General features: G+C 47.6%; 1 protein-coding gene across 4 annotated transcripts in view; it reads left to right on the forward strand.

Annotated features, from left to right (window-relative positions):
- NOSTRIN (nitric oxide synthase trafficking) overlaps nucleotides 1-20,404 on the forward strand; it is a 143,080-nt gene that overhangs the window by 43,615 nt on the left and 79,061 nt on the right. For all 4 annotated transcript variants that reach the window (XM_073634001.1, XM_073634002.1, XM_073634000.1 and 1 more), the window contains 2 exons: nucleotides 6,520-6,582; nucleotides 16,485-16,566. In XM_073634001.1, coding sequence (XP_073490102.1) covers nucleotides 6,520-6,582; nucleotides 16,485-16,566 — 145 coding nt within the window. The remainder of the gene's footprint in view (nucleotides 1-6,519; nucleotides 6,583-16,484; nucleotides 16,567-20,404) is intronic.

The following is a 20,404-nucleotide window of genomic DNA, read 5'->3' on the forward strand; positions in this document are numbered from 1 at the left end:
TTGTATATGGCAGGTGAATGATCTGCAATGTTTTGACAGTTTATCAGTGAGATGAATAGTTCTGTGTGAGATCATGTGTCATCTACGTACATTGGGATACTGAACCATGAACTGTACGCCAGTGACATCTCTGTGCAGTCATTACATATGATAATGTCATCTTAATAATGTGAAAAAATTGGTGCGCTGTTCCTTTAAACCTCAAAAGCAAAACCCGAATCCATAAATAACTGTAAATGTAAGGCAAATTATACATACACCCACACTGAAGATATGCATATAACAGTGCAAAACCAACAAATTCATATCTAAATATGCTGTACCCAATTAAAATGTCCTTTTTTTCCACTAATAGAGCTTTCTTTTGGTTTTTATTTTTTGCGCTATAGACAAAACAAGAGCAACAGTTTTGAAAAAAAAAACAATATTTTTTACTTTCTGCTATAAAAAAAAAAATTAGAAAATTAAAAAAAATCTAATTTCTTTATCAGTTTAGTCCAATATGTATTCTGCTACATATTTTTTGGTAAAAAAAAATCCCAATAAGCGTATATTGATTGGTTTGCGCAAAAGTTATAGCATCTACAAAATAGGGGATATATTGATGGAATTTTTTCTTTTTTTTGTAATGGCAATGATCAGTGATTTTTAGAGGGACTGTGACATTGTGGCGGACAGATGAGACACCTAACTGACACTTTTTTGGGAACCAGAGACATTATTACAGTGATCAGTGCTAAAAATATGCACTGACACTGTATAAATGACACTGGCAAGGAAGGGGTTAACATCGGGGGCGATCAAAGGGTTGTGGCTGCATTCCCACCTGAGTGTTTTCAGCTCGTAAAACGCCATAAAAAAATGCCCGAAAAACGCCCAACAAGCAAAATCCCATTCATTTTAGTGGCACCTGTTCACATCTGAGCGTTTTGTCACCAAAACGCCTGAAGCTCAAAAAAGTACATGAGCTTCTTTTTAGGCAGATTACAGGCATTTTTCTGCTTTTTACATTGGTGACCTTTTGACCTGTACAAAATCGTGGTAAAAAAAGCGGCAAAAATCGTGGCAAAATCGCTCGACTTTGTGCCTGAAAAAAATATGCTCAGGTGTCAATGCAGCCTAAGTGTGTTCCTTGTTTGTGCTTCCTTACTGTGGGGGGGTTGGTGGGCTCACTGCATGGATGATTAGCAGGAACACAAGATCAAAGTGCCCATGCCTGACAAAACAGCGGTCTGCCTTGTTTACTTTGGCAGACTGCCGTTCTATCTCTCTGGGGGCTCCCCCTGTGGCCAATCAGAACGTGAACACGGCTCTGGCGGCGCGCGCGCCCCCGAGTAGTTTTTGCACAAAATCACATACAGGTAAGTGATTTTACTCAATAGAGCCAACCTACCGCAGTAAATATGCTGTAGACAGTCGGCAATTGGTTAACCACTTAAGGACCTCGTGCCTACAAAGCGCCGTGTACGAGCCGACGTACAATGACGGCAATTCGCAAGAACCAGCCACATTGCCGCAGTACTACTGTGACAGTAGTATCCAATGGCTGGTGTCATAACTGATCACATGTGCAGCATCATGGCAGTTAAAAATTACAAAGAGGCCAAGATGGCAGCTTTCTTGGCTGAAAACGATAGGAGGGTTTAGTTCCACTTTAAAACCTATAAGGCATTTATGAAAAGTGCAAGTGTAAAGGAACCAATATACAATACTTTATAATGTGCAATATCATATAAACTAAATATTATAGTGCCTATGGAAAATTTCACTTCAAAGTGTTTTAGTGCTCAAAGTGCTCCGTATATTGAAGGAAGGCCTCTTACCAGATAAAGTGAATCTCGAATAATAGAGATCAAATATGCACAAACTCCATCTCCCCAGTGGGCTATTTCAATGGCAAGGGACTTCCGATATAGCATTATCAATGGTGGATTGGAAAAAACACCCTTTGGAGTCTAAATAGGGACAAGCCTCATAGCATAGTACAGTTTTCATAAAAAAGTAGAGTTATGCCCCGTACACACGGTCGGACTTTGTTCGGACATTCCGACAACAAAATCCTAGGATTTTTTCCGACGGATGTTGGCTCAAACTTGTCTTGCATACACACGGCCACACAAAGTTGTCGGAAAATCCGATCGTTCTAAACGCGGTGACGTAAAATATGTACGTCGGGACTATAAACGGGGCAGTGGCCAATAGCTTTCATCTCTTTATTTATTCTGAGCATGCGTGGCACTTTGTCCGTCGGATTTGTGTACACACGATTGGAATTTCCGACAACGGATTTTGTTGTAGGAAAATTTTATATCCTGCTCTCAAACTTTGTGTGTCGGAAAATCTGATGGAAAATGTGTGATGGAGCCTTCACACGGTCGGAATTTCTGACAACAAGGTCCTATCACACATTTTCCGTCGGAAAATCCGACCGTGTGTACGGGCATTACACTTACATTGAGACAGTAAGCAACAGGCAGTGTATGAAAGAAGCAATCCGGCCGCGGTGTCACGCGGCTCGCCGGCATGTAATGATGTCACACGCAGACTCTGACCGACGCGTTTCCCCAAAAATTGCATCCTCTGGGATTGGAGATCCATCGTAAAAATAAAATGAAAGATATTAGGCTTTTTTAGTATCAGATTACTTCCCTCTATTACAGTAGGTGACCGCGACATTGTGTCAATCTCGCCGCTGTTATCGGCGAGATTTGACACCTGCGAGCCTCGTCGTGGGAGCCAGCGCCAAGCTGGCTCGCTCATCGGGAAAGGAAAACTGTTTTTTTCCTTTCGCAAAGAGCGACAGGCATTGCTGACAGGTGTCTGGTATGAATCATGAGGGAGAACACCGCGCCAAATTTTAAATAAAAAATCGGCATGGGTTCCCCCCCAGGGGCATACCAGGCACTTAGGTCTGTTATGGATTTTAAGGGGAACCCCCAACGCCGAAAAAAACGGTATGGGGGTCCCCCCAAAATCCATACCAAACCCTTATCCAAGCACGCAGCCCGGCCGGTCAGGAAAGAGGGTGGGGACGAGTGAGCGCCCCCCCTCCTGAACCGTACCAGGCCACATGCCCTCATCATGGGGGGGTGGGCACTTTGGGGCAGGGGGGCACCCTGTGGGCCCCCCCACCCCAAAGCACCTTGTCCCCATGTTGATGAGGACAAGGGCCTCTTCCCGACAACCCTGGCCGTTGTTTGTCGGGGTCTGCGGGCGGAGGGCTTATCGGAATCCGGGAGCCCCCTTTAATAAGGGGCCCCCAGATCCAGGCTCCCCACCCTATGTGAATGAGTATGGGGTACAGCGTACCCCTACCCATTCACCTGTGGGAAAAAGTGTCAATTAAAAAAAACACTAGACAGGTTTTTAAAGTAATTTATTAGGCAGCTCCGGGGGTCTCCTTCCAACTTCGGGGGTCTTCTTCAGACTTTTTCCCCCAGGTGAATGGGTAAGGGTACGATGTACCCCATACTCATTCACATAGGGTGAGGGCCGGGATCTGCGGGCCCCCTTATTAAAGGGGGCTCCCGGATTCCGATAAGCCCTCCGCCCGCAGACCCCGACAACCAACGGCCAGGGTTGTCGGGAAGAGGCCCTTATCCTCATCAACATGGGGACAAGGTGCTTTGTGGCAGGGCCCCCCCTGCCCCAAAGCGCTCAACCCCCCCCATGTTGAGGGCATGCGGCCTGGTATGGTTCAGGAGGGGGGGAGCGCTCGCTTGTCCCCACCTCCCTTCCTGACCGGCCAGGCTGTGTGATCGGATAAGGGTCTGGTATGGATTTTGGGGGGGCCCCCACGCTGTTTTTTCGGAGTAGGGGGTTCCCCTTAAAATCCATACCAGACCTAAGGGCCTGGTATGCCCCTGGGGGGGAACCCATGACGTTTTTTTTATTTAAAATTTGGCGTGGAGCTCCCCCTCATGATTCATTCCAGACACCTGTCAGCAATGCCTGTCAGTGTTTTCCTTTCCCAATGAGCGAGCCAGCGCGAGATGCACAGTACCCTGTCGCCGAGAACCAATGGGATTGTGCTGGAAACACATTCTTGCGGTCAGGTACTGTAGTTCCTTGAAACATCAAGATGTAAAAAAAAAAAATAGAAATTTACCTACAGCTAAATGTAGCTATAGATAACGCTTGGGCCCCTTTAACACGGGATGGATCCGCTCAGCGGAATCTGCCAGCTCAGCGGGGGATCGCTCCGTTGATCTCCGCTGAGCTGGCGGATGACAGGTCCGTCTCTGCTCACTGAGAAGGGAGGGACCTGTCAGAGCCCTGCTGATTTCTATGTGGAAATGGAATGAAAATGGACAGCATGTCCATTTTTATCAGATCCCATCGGATCCGCCAGACGGATGGCAAACGTATCGCCGCACGTCTGTCTTGAGCGGATCGGATGGCAGATGGGTGTCAGTGGACACATCTCCGCTGACATCCGCCTGCCCATAGGAGTCAATGGGTGGCCTGCTCGGATCCACCTGGAAAACGGACAGGTGGATCCAATGGGCTTATCGTGTGAAAGGGGCCTTAAAGCTGAACTCTGGGAAAAGCAAATGTTGCCTAAATACAAGAGCCATCTGTGTTCATATATGCATTTTGGTGTATTTTGTGTATTTCTTCCAGATCTGTACATAATCCAATGTGATACTTTGCCTCTCTGCAGAATCTTCTTGTAATAAAGACTGGTCACTATTGGTCTTCTATCCACCCCCTCCTGTAGCTTTCTGTAGTGGGTGGGGGCTGTTGGATCTCCCTATAGCTCTGCTATCTGCACAGTGATGATGTCACTTCTACGTTTACAATAGCTGGGTTTGCATAGGGATTAGTGCATGCAAAGTGGATTCTTATCCTTTGTGGCCATTAAGGAATATATTTAAATGAACATTTTTGTGCCTGCAGTTCAGCTAAACTCCAGGGAGATATAAAAACAAATACTGTATAGTACTGTATTCATTAATACATTTGTTACCCCAACATTTCATATTTCTAATATGTGGCTGCTGTACCATGTACTTGTATGGGGAAGCATCCTGTTCTTTGTATTGCTTCCTGTGTGAAATCCCCGCTGTTTCTGCCAGTCCCTCTGCTTTCCTGTTAAAAACTGACCACACTAAGCAGGAGAGCACAGCGTGGTCAGTACTCTAGCTGTGCTGGGAACTCAGCCTGCTCTCCTTCAATGTTCAGACTTGTCCTGGCACACCTCCCCTGCACAGCCTTTCACTGGGAAGCTCAGTGTGCTGCTGTGTCCTCTCCCCCCAGCTCTTATGCAGCTAAGAACAGAGGGAATGTGATCACTTATAAAAAAGGGGAAAAAAGGTATTTATAATGTTTTTTTTTTTTTAATCTATACACAAATGTTTTGCCTTTCATTTCTATTTTCAACTGAATGGGTTGTTTTACTTGTTTTACAAGGGGATCGTTTATAAACACTTTAAAGCGGAACTTTACCCAAAAGGGGAAGTTCCGCATTACCTCCTCCTCCAGCCCTCCTCTCCATTATTTGGGATGGGTTTTTTTTTTGGGGGGGGGGGGTGCGGTTACCTGATTTTGACAGGTATCTGCTCCAAATTCCGTTCAGATCGCCACAGCATACTGAGCGGAAGTTTGACCCCCCCCCCCCCCCGCAGCCTCTGAGAACATGTCACAGGTCCCAGGAGAACACAGGATCAATCAAGGGGCGCAGTGCAGCTTGCGTATGTGCAGTGGAGCCGCAAGGCGTTGCAGTAGGCTGCCCAAAGCTAGTATGCCGACTCCTGCACCCGAAGACTGTCAAGGCTCAGGTGAGGACAATGCTGGATCCTCGGACAGGTAAGTGTGTGTTTTTTTAAAAGTCAGCAGCTACAGTATTTGTAGCTGCTGACTTTTACATTTTTGTTGACGGGATGAAGAACCCCTTTAAATGTATTGAAATGCTAAAAGTATAATTTCCTGAATTTGACTTGATCTGCAGTTTATACCAGAGAGAAAAAAAAGCGATGCCTTGTTTTATGTACACTGTAAATTTCAAAAGCTAGAAATATTTTATGGGAATTTATGTCAACTTTATCACCTTATCTTTCTTACATTGATTCTTGAGGGTTTGGCCTAAGATGATGAGTAGTGTAGTCCAGGCTTCTAGCTATCAGGCCATAAGCCAGCCATAAATGGATCGAATTTGGGCCGGTTCAGCAGGGGCCAGGTAAGATTCGATTCATTTATGAGCAGGCTGGTTCTATTGATCTTGAGTACAACTAACCTGTCTAATTTTTTGCATGCGATTGCTGCCGGTGGCTACAGCTGCTAACAATAATCATTGTGTTCTGCTGACATGGAGTGCTGCAGGAGGGATTTCCCCATCAACACTGACTTTATTGATGGGGGGAATGGAGAAAAAAACACCATCTATGGCTTGCCTTAGTCTCATGGCTTTTCCAGATGATATATGAATATAATTGTGTTCCCAGGCCAAATAAGTTTGAAGAAGCTGATAAATTAAATGCTGTGTGAAGAACTACAATTAATTATAATTATCTTATTTAGTTGCATTAATAGTGCCTGGGCCTGTGCTGCTGAAGAAATGAAGGCAACAGCTGAAGTGCACAAGTAAGTACAAATCTCAAGGTATTATTACACATGGGGCATATAACGCACACCTACACGAAATAATCTATGCACAGATTACAAATAAATCTTGTGTAAGTACCTGAATTTGATTTGGTACCAGTCCCTTGTCCCTTGTACAGTGGAGCTTAGTCTGGGAGAAGGAAAAGCAGCACAAAGAGCCATTCAGTTCTGTGACAGTGCAAGGAGCATGCTGGTAGGAAGAGAGAGAAAAGTGACAGAGAGATGCTGCTTCTCTTTTCAATGTGCAGTCATGGGCTGGGGTGGGAAGAGGACTGGACCTGCAATAGTATTATATGTAGTAGTGTGGGTAAATGATAACAACCTATCAGCACCACATCCCTTAGTGTGGGTAAATGATGGCAATCTATCCACACCACATCCCTGTTATGTCACTGTTAGAGGAGTTATGTATATATATATTTTTTTGTAACACAGTTCTCAGAATACTGGCGGTTACTTTCCCCTGAAAAAGCCCTACTGGGTGAAACATGTTGGGAGTTTCCGCCGTGAAAATAAGAATAACAAGATGATGTCAATAGCTGATTTGTTTTTAATATAAAATCGTTTTAATGCTGTAATTCAATAAATGTATTGAGGTTTTATGAAGTAAGTTTTTGTCTATTACAAGTAGGGATGAGCCGAACACCCCCTGGTTCGGTTCGCACCAGAACCCGCGAACGGACCGAAAGTTCGCACGAACGTTAGAACCCCATTGACGTCTATGGGACTCGAACGTTCGAAATCAAAAGTGCTCATTTTAAAGACTAATTTGCATGGTATTGTCCTAAAAAGGGTTTGGGGACCCGGGTCCTACCCCAGGGGACATGTATCAATGCAAAAAAAACTTTTAAAAACGGCCGTTTTTTCGGGAGCAGTGATTTTAATGATGCTTAAAGTAAAAAAAAAAAAAGGGAAATATTCCTTTAAATATCGTACCTGGGGGGTGTCTATAGTATGCCTGTAAAGTGACGCGTGTTTCCCATGTTTAGAACAGTCCCTGCACCAAATGTCATTTTTAAAGGAAAAAATCTCATTTAAAACTGCTTGCGGGTTTAATGTCATGTCGGGTCATGGCAATATGGATGAAAATCAGTGAGACAAACGGCATGGGTACCCCCCAGTCCATTACCAGGCCCTTTGGGTCTTGTATGGATATTAAGGGGAACCCCGCACCCAAATTAAAATAAGGAAAGGTGTGGGGCCACCAGGCCCTATATACTCTGAACAGCAGTATACAGGCGGTGCAAACAAGACAGGGACTGTAGGTTTGTTGTTAAGTAGAATCTGTTTGTAATTTTGAACATTTTTAACGTGTTTAGCTCCAGCCAAAAAATCTTTACTAAGCTTTTTGGAAAACATAGGGAAGGGTTATCACCCCTGTGACATTTGTTTTGCTGTCTTTCCTCCTCTTCAGAAGATTTCACCTCACTTTTTTGTCCCAATGAAAAATGTTTTTTGAAAATTTGGGTTTTTTTGTGGAACAAGGATTGGAAAGCATCAGTGGAAAGGAGAAATTGTTTTCCCATATTAACTCTTACAGGAGAGAATTTCCCTTCCTAGGGGTAGATTTCATCTCACTTCCTGTTGTCTCCTTCCGTTTGCAAGTAGGAGTCGTTTGTAAGTTAGATGTTTGAAAGTAGGGTCCTGCCCTATATACTCAGCAGAAATTTGGGCCTTAGGTGTTGCTGTGGCCACAACACTGTAAGCCCTCACAGGGCCCTGCTGTGAAATATTAGATCAAGAATTGTAATTACATGCCCCTGTTGAACAGGAGCTGAAAAATTAGGCCTTAGGCACTGGTGCTGGTGCCACAACACTGCAACCCCTCACAGACACTCTAGTTGGAACGCAGGAACGAGCCCTGCTGCAAAGTATTGCATCAAAAATTGTAATTACACGCCCCTGTTAAACAGGGGCTGAAAAATTGTGCCTTAGGCACTGGTGGTGGCGCCCAGAACCAAAAATGTTCTTACAAGCTATCAGCGTGATGATTGAGGAGGAAGAGGATAATTACTCAGGGATAGTCACTCAGCATCAGCATAGGCAGTCTTTGAAGGGATCTGAGATTTCAAAAAAAATTATTCGGTTACATCAGCATCAGGTGCTTGGTAGCTGGTGGTGATCCAAGACTCATTCATTTTTATGAAGGTCAGCCGATCGACCGAGTCGGTGGACAGACGCACCCTGTGATCGGTTACCACGCCTCCAGCAGCACTGAATGTGCGTTCCGAAAGAACGCTGGATGCAGGACAGGCCAGTAGCTCAATTGCATACTGTGCAAGCTCTGGCCAGTGATCCATCCTCAAGACCCAGTAACCCAGAGGATTTTCGGTGGGAAAGGTGTCCAAGTCTGATCTTGCCCCTAGGTATTCCTGCACCATGTAAAACAGACGCTGGCGATGGTTGCTGGAACCGATCATACCTTGGGGCTGCGGACCAAAAAATTGTCTGAACGCATCGGTCAGACGGCCACCTTCTCCACCGCTCCTTCTTTGACTGACCGAAGCCTCAGCAACACGTTGTCCAGAAACAGGAGTTTGTAACCTCCCAGTCTCTGGGAACGCGTTGCACAGACCTTTCTGCAAGGCCTCCCGAAGATGTTTCATCCTCTGCTCCCTCTGCGATGGCAAGATAAGGTCCGCAACCTTACCCTTGTAACGTGGATCAAGGAGGGTTGCCAGCCAGTATTGGTCCTTCTCCTTGATACCACGAATACGAGGATCCTTACGCAGGCTTTGCAGGATCAGGGAGGCCATGCAGCGTAGGTTTGCTGAGGCATTCGGTCCGGAGTCCTCTGGGTCACTAAGGACAACAACGTCCGCAGCCACCTCCTCCCAGCCACGTACAAGTCCATGTGTTCCTTGGGACTGATCCCTTAAAGACTGCTGCTGATGCTGAGTGCCAGGCTCCACCTCCATACTGACACAATCTTCCTCCTCCTCCTCCTCCTCCTCGTCCTCTTCCTGTGTGATCGGCGGGCACGCAGGAACACTGTCTGGATAAAGGGGGCCTTGAGAGCTAAGGAAGTCCTCCTCTTCCTGCCTCTGTTCTGCCTCAAGTGCCCTGTCCATTATTCCACGCAGCGTGTGCTCCAACAGGTGGACAAGGGGGACAGTGTCACTGATGCATGCACTGTCAGTGCTCACCATCCTCGTGGCCTCCTCGAATGGTGACAGGACAGTGCATGCATCCCTGATCATGGCCCACTGGCGTGGGGAAAAAAAACCAAGCTCCCCTGACCCTGTCCTGGTGCCATAGTCGCACAGGTACTCATTGATGGCCCTCTGCTGCGTGTGCAGCCGCTGCAGCATGGCCAACGTTGAGTTCCACCTGGTGGGCATGTCACAGATTAGGCGGTTCTTGGGCAGGTTAAACTCCTTTTGGAGGTCCGTCAGCCGAGCACTGGCATTATATGACCGGCGGAAATGCACACAGACTTTCCTGGCCTGCCTCAGGACATCCTGTAAGCCCGGGTACCTGCCCAAGAACCGCTGCACCACCAAGTTAAGGACGTGAGCCAAACAGGGCACATGGGTCATTTGTCCCTGTCGGAGGGCAGAGAGGAGGTTGGTGCCATTGTCGCAAACCACCATTCCTGCCTTAAGTTGGCGTGGCGTCAACCACCTCTGAACCTGCCCCTGCAGAGCTGACAGAACCTCTGCCCCAGTGTGGCTCCTGTCCCCCAAGCACACCAGCTCAAGCACCGCATGGCATCTTTTGGCCTGCGTACTTCCGTAGCCCCTTGAACGCCTACGGAGCACCGCTGGTTCCGAGGAAGAGGCCATGGAGGAAGAAGAAGAGGAGGGGGTGGAGGAGAGAGGTGTGTCACAATCAGCATTTTGGAGGCGTGGTGGCGGAACAACCTCCAACACTACTGCACCTTGTCCTGCATCCTTCCCAGCTGCCAGCAGAGTCACCCAATGCGCCGTGAAACTTAGGTAACGTCCCTGTCCATGCCTGCTGGACCATGAGTCAGCGGTAATATGCACCTTACCGCTGACCGCCCTGTCCAGCGAGGCATGGACATTGCCTTCCACATGCCGGTAGAGAGCCGGAATCGCCTTCCGTGAGAAAAAGTGGCGTTTGGGTACCTGCCACTGAGGAACCGCACATTCCACAAACTCACGGAAGGGGGCAGAGTCTACCAACTGAAAAGGCAGCAGTTGAAGTGCTAGCAATTTTGCCAAGCTAGCATTCAACCGCTGGGCATGTGGATGGCTGGGAGCAAACTTCTTTCGGCGGTGCAGCAGCTGGGGCAGGGAAATTTGCCTGGTACAATCTGACGTCGGTGTACCAAAAGCAGATTGCCCACAAGTACTTGGCTGTGACACACCTAATTCTACACCTTCATTCCTCTCACTGCAGGTCTCAGAGAGGACTGAAGGTCTAGTGGGGTTGGAAATCTCAGCTGATGAGGAGCAAGGAGAGATCCTCTTTGTTCTTTGGTGTGGGTCTTTTAGATACGCTTGCCAACGAACTGCATGGCAGGTCAACATATGTCTGGTCAAGCATGTGGTACCCAAGCGGGAGATGTTTTGGCCACGCGAGATACGCTTGAGACATATGTTGCAAATAGCAGCGGTGCGATCTGATGCACTCGTCTCAAAAAAGGCCCACACCAAAGAACTTTTTGAATAACGCGCAGAGACTGCAGCGCCCTGCACATGTGGAGCTTTGGGGTGTGATGCAGTCAATGTGTTGCCCTTAGGCTGGCCCCTGGAGGGCATCCTGCCTCGTTGGTGATGTGCCGCCGCCTCCTCCTCCTCCTCCTCCTCTCTCCTATCAGGCACCCACGTTGAGTCAGTGACCTCATCATCCCCTCCCTCCTCATCACTGGAGCAAACCTGGCAGTATGCTGCAGCAGGGGGAGCATGACTGCCAGATTGCTGTCCTTCTTGGGCACCCCCTCTGTCCGTGCTCATGTTACTGCCTTCATCGAGCTCAGTATCGTCATCAGAGCCTTCCAAACGCTGGGCATCCTCCTGGAGCATGTACCCAACACTGTGGTCAAACAGTTCGAGGGAATCCTCATGAGGACATGGTGGAGCTAGGGAAGGAGTCACTGATGACATTGAGCTGAGGGAAGAGGCCGCTGCTTTGCCAGACAAAGCACCCTGGGCATGGGTGAGAGAGGATGAGGAGGATGAGGACGGCTTGGTCATCCACTCGACCAAGTCTTCCGCATGTTGCGGCTCAACACGGCCAGCTGCCGAAAAAAAGGCCAAGCGTGTCCCATGGCCACGTGCTGATGAGGATGCACCGTCTCCACGACCAGCACTAGACACAGAGCCTGCTTGCCCTCTCTTATTGGCTTGTGACTGTCTGCCTCTCCTTCTTGGCCTTCCAGACATACTAATGGCCTGTAGCTGCACTAAGCTGGGATAGAACACCTATAATTTTCTTCAGGTAGCTTTATATACTGTAACCAGACAAGCCTGCCTGTCAGTAGGAAGATAACAGGAACGGATCTAGCTGAACACTGTGAGCAGGACGCACTGTACTAAATGTAAATAGTCTAGCTGCCTGACCGTGGTACTAATAGGATCAAATAGAACACCTGTAATTTTCTTCAGGTAGCTTTATATACTGTAACCAGACAAGCCTGCCTGTCAGTAGGAAGATAACAGGAACGGATCTAGCTGTACACTGTGAGCAGAACGCACTGTACTAAATGTAAATAGTCTAGCTGCCTGACCGTGGTACTAATAGGATCAAATAGAACACCTGTAATTTTCTTCAGGTAGCTTTATATACTGTAACCAGACAAGCCTGCCTGTCAGTAGGAAGATAACAGGAACGGATCTAGCTGTACACTGTGAGCAGGACGCACTGTACTAAATGTAAATAGTCTAGCTGCCTGACCGTGGTACTAATAGGATCAAATAGAACACCTGTAATTTTCTTCAGGTAGCTTTATATACTGTAACCAGACAAGCCTGCCTGTCAGTAGGAAGATAACAGGAACGGATCTAGCTGAACACTGTGAGCAGGACGCACTGCACTAAATGTAAATAGTCTAGAAGATAACAGGAACGGATCTAGCTGAACACTGTGAGCAGGACGCACTGCACTAAATGTAAATAGTCTAGAACAGGGGTCTCAAACTGGCGGCCCTCCAGCTGTTGCCAAACTACAAGTCCCATGAGGCATTGCAAGGCTGACAGTTACAAACTTGACTCCCACAGACAGAGGCATGATGGGACTTGTAGTTTCACAACAGCTGGAGGGCCACCAGTTTGAGACCCCTGGTCTAGAAGATAACAGGAACGGATCTAGCTGAACACTGTGAGCAGGACGCACTGCACTAAATGTAAATAGTCTAGAAGATAACAGGAACGGATCTAGCTGAACACTGTGAGCAGGACGCACTGCACTAAATGTAAATAGCAGGAACGGATCTAGCTGAACACTGTGAGCAGGACGCACTGCACTAAATGTAAATAGTCTAGAAGATAACAGGAACGGATCTAGCTGAACACTGTGAGCAGGACGCACTGCACTAAATGTAAATAGCAGGAACGGCTCTAGCTGAACACTGTGAGCAGGACGCACTGCACTAAATGTAAATAGCAGGAACGGATCTAGCTGAACACTGTGAGCAGGACGCACTGCACTAAATGTAAATAACAGGAACGGATCTAGCTGAACACTGTGAGCAGGACGCACTGCACTAAATGTAAATAGTCTAGAAGATAACAGGAACGGATCTAGCTGAACACTGTGAGCAGGACGCACTGCACTAAATGTAAATAGCAGGAACGGATCTAGCTGAACACTGTGAGCAGGACGCACTGCACTAAATGTAAATAGCAGGAACGGATCTAGCTGAACACTGTGAGCAGGACGCACTGCACCAAATGTAAATAGCAGGAACGAATCTAGCTGAACACTGTGAGCAGGACGCACTGCACTAAATGTAAATAGCAGGAACGGATCTAGCTGAACACTGTGAGCAGGACGCACTGCACTAAATGTAAATAACAGGAACGGATCTAGCTGAACACTGTGAGCAGGACGCACTGCACTAAATGTAAATAGCAGGAACGGATCTAGCTGAACACTGTGAGCAGGACGCACTGCACTAAATGTAAATAGCAGGAACGGATCTAGCTGAACACTGTGAGCAGGACGCACTGCACTAAATGTAAATTGCAGGAACGGATCTAGCTGAACACTGTGAGCAGGACGCACTGCACTAAATGTAAATAGTCTAGAAGATAACAGGAACGGATCTAGCTGAACACTGTGAGCAGGACGCACTGCACTAAATGTAAATAGCAGGAACGGATCTAGCTGAACACTGTGAGCAGGACGCACTGCATTAAATGTAAATAGTCTAGATAGAAGATAACAGGAACGGATCTAGCTAAACTGAATACAGTGTATATATATATATATATATATGCAACACCTGGGATGCATATATATACACAATACACTGTAAGTGCAGCTAACTGACTGACTGTTCTGCCTAATCTATCTAACTCAAATCAAATGACACTGTCTCTCTCTCTCTCTATCAGCACACCGGAACACACACTACACAGGGCCGCCGTGCAGGCGGCCTTATATAGTGTGGGGTGTGTACTAAATCCCCTGAGCCATAATTGGCCAAAGCCACCCTGGCTTTGGCCAATTACAGCTCTCTCTACTGACGGCGCTGTGATTGGCCAAGCATGCGGGTCATAGTGCATGCTTGGCCAATCATCAGCCAGCAATGCACTGCGATGCCGCAGTGAATTATGGGCCGTGACGCGCCACACGAATTTAGCGCGAACGGCCCATATCGTTCGCAATTCGGCGAACGGGCGAACAGCCGATGTTCGAGTCGAACATGGGTTCGACTCGAACACGAAGCTCATCCCTAATTACAAGCACTGTAAAAGTCCCACTTATCTTCTTCCAAATCTGCAGTAGTATTACTGAACTGCAGCAGAGAAAAGTCAGGTCTCCTGCCCGGCTACACATGGCTTTGAAGTGCAGTAAATCTGTGTAAATATCAGTAGTGGATGGACAGAAATTGAAATTGTTTGGCGGGTAAAACAGCTTCCTTATATGTATTTTATCTGTTTATTTAGTGGTTTGCCTGGAGTTCAGCTTTAACCACTTGCTAACCAGGCCTTTTTCTGACATTATTTGTTTACAAGCAAAAATCTGTATTTCTTGCAAGAAAATTACTTAGAGCCCCCAAACATTATATATATATATAGATATATATATCTATATATATAGATATATATATCTATATATATAGATATATATATATCTATATGTATAGATATATATATCTATATATATAGATATATATCTATCTATATATATATATATATATTTTTTTTTTTTTATAGCAGAGGCCCTAGAAAATAAAATAACGGCCATTGCAATTTTTATGTCACACAGTTTTTGCTCAGCGGTTTTTCAAACACAATTTTTTTTTGAAAAAATACACTTTAAGCAATAAAAAAAAAGACACAATATATATTCAAATTTTTTTGTAAAATATGAAAGATGATGATAAATAGTAAATAGACACTTAAAGTGGAGGTTCGCAGATTTAATTTTTTTTTTTTAAAGTCAGCAGCTACAAATACTGCAGCTGCTAACTTTTAAAATAAGGACACTTACTTGTCCAGGGCGCCCGCGATGTTGGCACCCAAAGCCGATCTATCCCTCGGCTGTCGGGTGCTGCCACCGCCATCTTCGGTAAGGGAGTCAGGAAGTGAAGCCTTGCGGCTTCACTTACTGTTTCCCTACTGCGAATGCACGACTCGCGCTGTGCTATCCCATCGGTCCCTGCTGTCTTCTGGGACCTGTGTGTCTCCCAGAAGACAGCGGGGGGGGGGGGGAGTAGGCGCCGGAAGTGGCGTAAATACCCACGGGTGGCTCGTGTATCTATGCCCGGAAGTGGGAGCAAAATACCTGTATTAGACAGGTATCTGCTCCCCCCTGAAAGATGCCGAATATGACACCGGAGGGGGGGAGGAACCGGAAAAGCGGAAGTTCCATTTTTGGGTGGAACTCCGCTTTAACATGTCATTCTTTAAAATTGCATGCACTCGTGGAATTGCGCAGAACGACAGTACTTAAAAACCTCCATAGGCAATACTTTAGAAATTTCTACAGGTTACCAGTTTAGAGTTACAGAGATGATCTAGTGCTAGAATTATTACTCTCACTCTGACGTTTGCTGCGATACTTCACATGTGTGGTGCGAACGCTGTTTACATATGTGGGTGTGACCTACGTATGCGTTCAGGGACGGGGGGCATTTTAAAAAAAACAATTTATTTATTTTATTACATTCTTTTAATTTTTACACTGTCCCTTTTAAAAAACATTTTTTGGTCACTTTTATTGCTATCACAAGGAATGTAAACATCCCTTATGATCACAATACAGCATGACACGTCCTCTTTATAGAGAAATTTGGGGTCTAAATGATCCTTAAAAGCAAAAGATACATGGGACCGGAACCGGAAGTGACGTCATGACGGTGCTCGGGTCCTCCTAAGCCATAGAGATGAGTGGAGGACATCTTTCCTTCGCTCATCTCTTAACCCAGCCGCCACCAGTGCTGGATCGGTTCCTGGAGCTACCGATCACCCAGGTAACCCCAGGAACCACCGGAAAGCTGGGGGAGGGGGGCGCCTAAGGGTGATCCAACGGTGAATGCGCAGCTCGGACTACATTTATCAGAAAGACCGGCACCTGAGGGAGAAAATGATACTGAGAATACTGAGAATATGACATCTAGCTGCAGCCATAACCCCGGTATTAAACATCAGTAATGTAATGACGTATTTTCCCAGTTAGGTGGCCCGGCAAGTGATTAAAAACTTGGCATGTGTATATTTAGCAGAATTTTTGCTCTTTGTATTTAGAAAACTTGGAACGGCTATGCAACAAGATGCCATAAAACCAACAAATCAAATCTTAGAAGAACATGACAAGAGAAGGAAAAAGGTAAGTAACTGTGCTACATTTACAGCCTTGAATTGTATATTTGTTAAACAATGTTGTGACTAGCGTTAAAGACATCATTTTTCATTCCAGCCTTTCCACCTTCTTCCCGCACACTGAGATTCATAGTCAGAGCCATCTCCTGACATTACAACCATTTACTCCATAGACAACTTCAAACATATTTATAACTCGCAAATAAACCAACATCAAAGAGCCCCATCCATCCACAATTTACTATAGCTGTAAAAATATTTTAGTGACTATTCACTATTAATGACTTTGGTTTGCAATTGCTTTAAATTTGGGGTAATAAAACCTTTCCCTTTTCTAATTTTTCTAAGGTTAAAAGACAATTAAAGTTCCGCAGCCCCCTCCAAAAATGAAAAGCAGCCACACATACTGTAGCTGCTGACTTTTAATATATGGACACTTACCTGTCCTGGATTGCAGCCAGGGCCGGACTGGGAATAACATCCAGCCCTGGAAAAAATTTCATACCAGCCCCACAGCATTATTATACCACCGCAACAGCATTAATAAACCAGCGCAACAGCATAACGTCATTGATTTTTTGTTCATGAAAGGGAAAACCATAAAATGCACATTTGAAGAGTGTATTATATATAGATAAGACAGATATGAAATCACATAGGGCTTTTTATATATATATATATATATATATATATATATATATATATATATATATATATATATATATATATATGCAATTTCCAGTTAAAAGTGGTAAGTGATCAATCATCAAGGGGGACCCCAGGATTCAGAACGTGGGGGGGGGGAACCACCTTCCACAGAAAGAATACACTAAGGTAAGGGGGGGGGGGTTACTGATATAAGGCTGTGCTTTATATCGGTGCCCCCTTACATTATCGTATTCACTCCCCCTTACATCAGTGACCCCCCCTTCAGACTGGCCTAGTGGTGCTGTCACTGACCTCCTCTCAGGTGCACCGTGTAGGGCTCAGTCAGTCGGCTCCAGCTCGGTGGCTCTGGTTTTATCCTATAGTCTTCTCTCCACAGTCCACACTTGTCTGACTTCTCCCATGACCCCATCCTGGCGGTGCTCCCACTCTTGACTCCTCTGCAGACTCCCTCAGAGACTGCAGACATGATACAGAAGATGGTCAGACTGCAGACATGATACAGGAGCTCAATGCAGCCTCACCAGTGCCCATAAAATGCAGCCTCACCAGTGCCCATAAAATGCAGCCTCACCAGTGCCCATAAAATGCAGCCTCACTGTGCCCGTGAATGCAGTCTCACTGTGCCCATGAATGCGGCCTCACTGTGCCCACCATTGCAGCCTCACTGTGCCCACCATTGCAGCCTCACTGTGCCCACCATTGCAGCCTCACTGTGCCCACCATTGCAGCCTCACTGTGCCCACCATTGCAGCCTCACTGTGCCCACCATTGCAGCCTCACTGTGCCCACCATTGCAGCCTCACTGTGCCCACCATTGCAGCCTCACTGTGCCCACCATTGCAGCCTCACTGTGCCCACCATTGCAGCCTCACTGTGCCCACCATTGCAGCCTCACTGTGCCCATCATTGCAGTCTCACTGTGCCCATCAATGCAGCCTCACTGTGCCCATCAAATGCAGCTTTACTGTGCCGTGAATGCAGTCTCACTGTGCCCAGGAATGCAGCTTCACTGTGCCCATCATTGCAGCCCCTCCTGTGCCCCATGACCCAGTCAGCAGTCCCTGTCTGTGGGAAGGTGTGTTGTTGATGCTTGGTACGGTACCTTGCATGCCAGCAGGATATCCATGATGGCCAGCAGCAGTCAGGGTCTGTTCTCATTTTGGATGGGGACAGTGCTCCTTCCAGAGGATCTGTTTGCTGTGAGATGGAGTGGTCCCTGGCCACCTGCACCTTCAGCCATCCTCATTTTCCGGCCCCAGTCAGCCTGTCCTCTGGTCCTGGGGAAGTGGAGAGCACTGGGTGGGAGCTGGAAAGAAGGGGGAGCAGAGAGTACTGGCGGGGTTGGAGAGCACATGGGTGAGGGCAAAGAGCAGGGGGGGAGTGGAGATCACAGGGATGGGGAGCGGAGAGCGCTGGGGGGGGGGACTTGAGAGCACTGGGGGTCCAAAAGAACAGAGGTGGAGAGCACTGTGGGGGCTAAGAGTGAAAGCACGGGGGACTGGAGAGCACTGGCGGGGTTTGGAGAGCACATGGGTGGGGGCAAAATGCAGGGGGGAGTGGAGAGTACAGGGGTGGGGAGCGGAGAGTGCTGGGGGGGAAGCTTGAGAGCACTGGAGGGGGAGCAAAAAAAAACAGGGGTGGAGAGCACGGGGGCAAAGAGCACGGGGGGGGCTGGAGAGCAATGGGTGGAGCTTGAGAGCACCGGGGGGGGGGACCGAAAGAACAGGGGTGCGGAGAATGGGGGGCTGGAGAGCACTGTGGGGGGCGGAGAGCACTGGGGTGGGGGCTGGAGAGTGATGGGGAGAGCTGGAGAGCACTGGGGGGGGGGGAAGAACATGGGTGGAGAGCACTGGGGGAGTGGAGAGCACTGGGATGGTGGCTAGAGTAGGATGGGGAGAGCTGGAGAGCAGAAAAAACAGGGGGAGAAGAACTGTGAGGGGGGGGCTGGAGAATGTGGTGAGGGGAGGAGAGCATGGGGGGGGGGAGCCAGGAAGCACAAGGAGAACTGGGGGGGCCAGTAAAAGAAGTTGGATAGGAGGATCGGCAGGGGGGCCGCATATAGAGGAAATTAGCTTTCTATATTCCTCTATGCAGCGGCTGAATGCTTGATTCTCCTCCTCTCCCTCCTGCAAGTATTCAGCGGCTGCATGGAGCAATATAGAAAGCTAATTTCCTCTATATGCGCCCCCTGCCGATCCTCCTATCCAGGCACACAGGGCGGGCTGTACGGGCGGGCATCTACTCATGTGGATGATGGATCACGGAGCTGGCTGGGTCTGTGTTCGGCGGCGGCGCTGTAACACGGTCCCGCCCCCCTAGACCGGCTTGTGTGATAGGCGAAACACTGATTCTATCTACTATCACACAAGCCGGTCTAGGGGGGCGGGACCGTGTTACAGTGCCACCGCCGAACACAGACCCAGCCAGCTCCGTGACACGCAGGAGCAGGAGAGAGGGGAGCACTGCAGCCGCAACTCAAAGCGGCCTCACGGCAGGCGGCCTACCGGGATATCTCCCGGTATCCCGGTAGGCCAGTCCGGCCCTGATTGCAGCGATATCTGCACCACAGCTGATGCTTCCATCGGCTGTCGGGTGCTGCCGCCGCCATTGCCGGTAAGGTACACCGCTGGGTCCCTACTGCACATGCTCAAAGCGAGCTGCGCTCTTACTGGCCTGGCAGCAGGGGGAGGAGAAGGGAGTAAGAGGGGGTCGGACTTCTGACTTACCTAGCAGCGGCGAGGTCTGATGGAAATGTGGACAGGCTACCTGTCAAAAACAGGTACCCCCTCCCCCCGAAAGGTGGCAATTGTTGCACAGGAGGGTGGGAGAAATCAGATAAGCAGAAGTTCCACTTTTGGATGGAACTCCGCCTTAACTGGGCTTTCAGTATTACATGACTCCAAGGGGTTCAAGGGGTTGATTTACTAAAACCGGAGTGTGCAAAATCTGGTGCGGCTAGGGATGGCAGCCAATCAGCTTCTAACTTAAAGTGTTACTAAACCCACAACAGTAAAATCAGTCTGTATATGCAGAATAGCATGCTTGTTATACTCACTGTGGAACCTAAGGGGTTAATCGTCTGCATTGCCCTCCACCTCCAGCACTGTCTTTCTGGGGAAGGCCAGCTAACACACAGGCAGGATAGCCGACCTGCACATGCTCAGTTGTGTCTTTTA

This window comes from Aquarana catesbeiana, linkage group LG06, assembly GCF_042186555.1.
Source record: "Aquarana catesbeiana isolate 2022-GZ linkage group LG06, ASM4218655v1, whole genome shotgun sequence".
Lineage (NCBI taxonomy): Eukaryota > Metazoa > Chordata > Amphibia > Anura > Ranidae > Aquarana > Aquarana catesbeiana.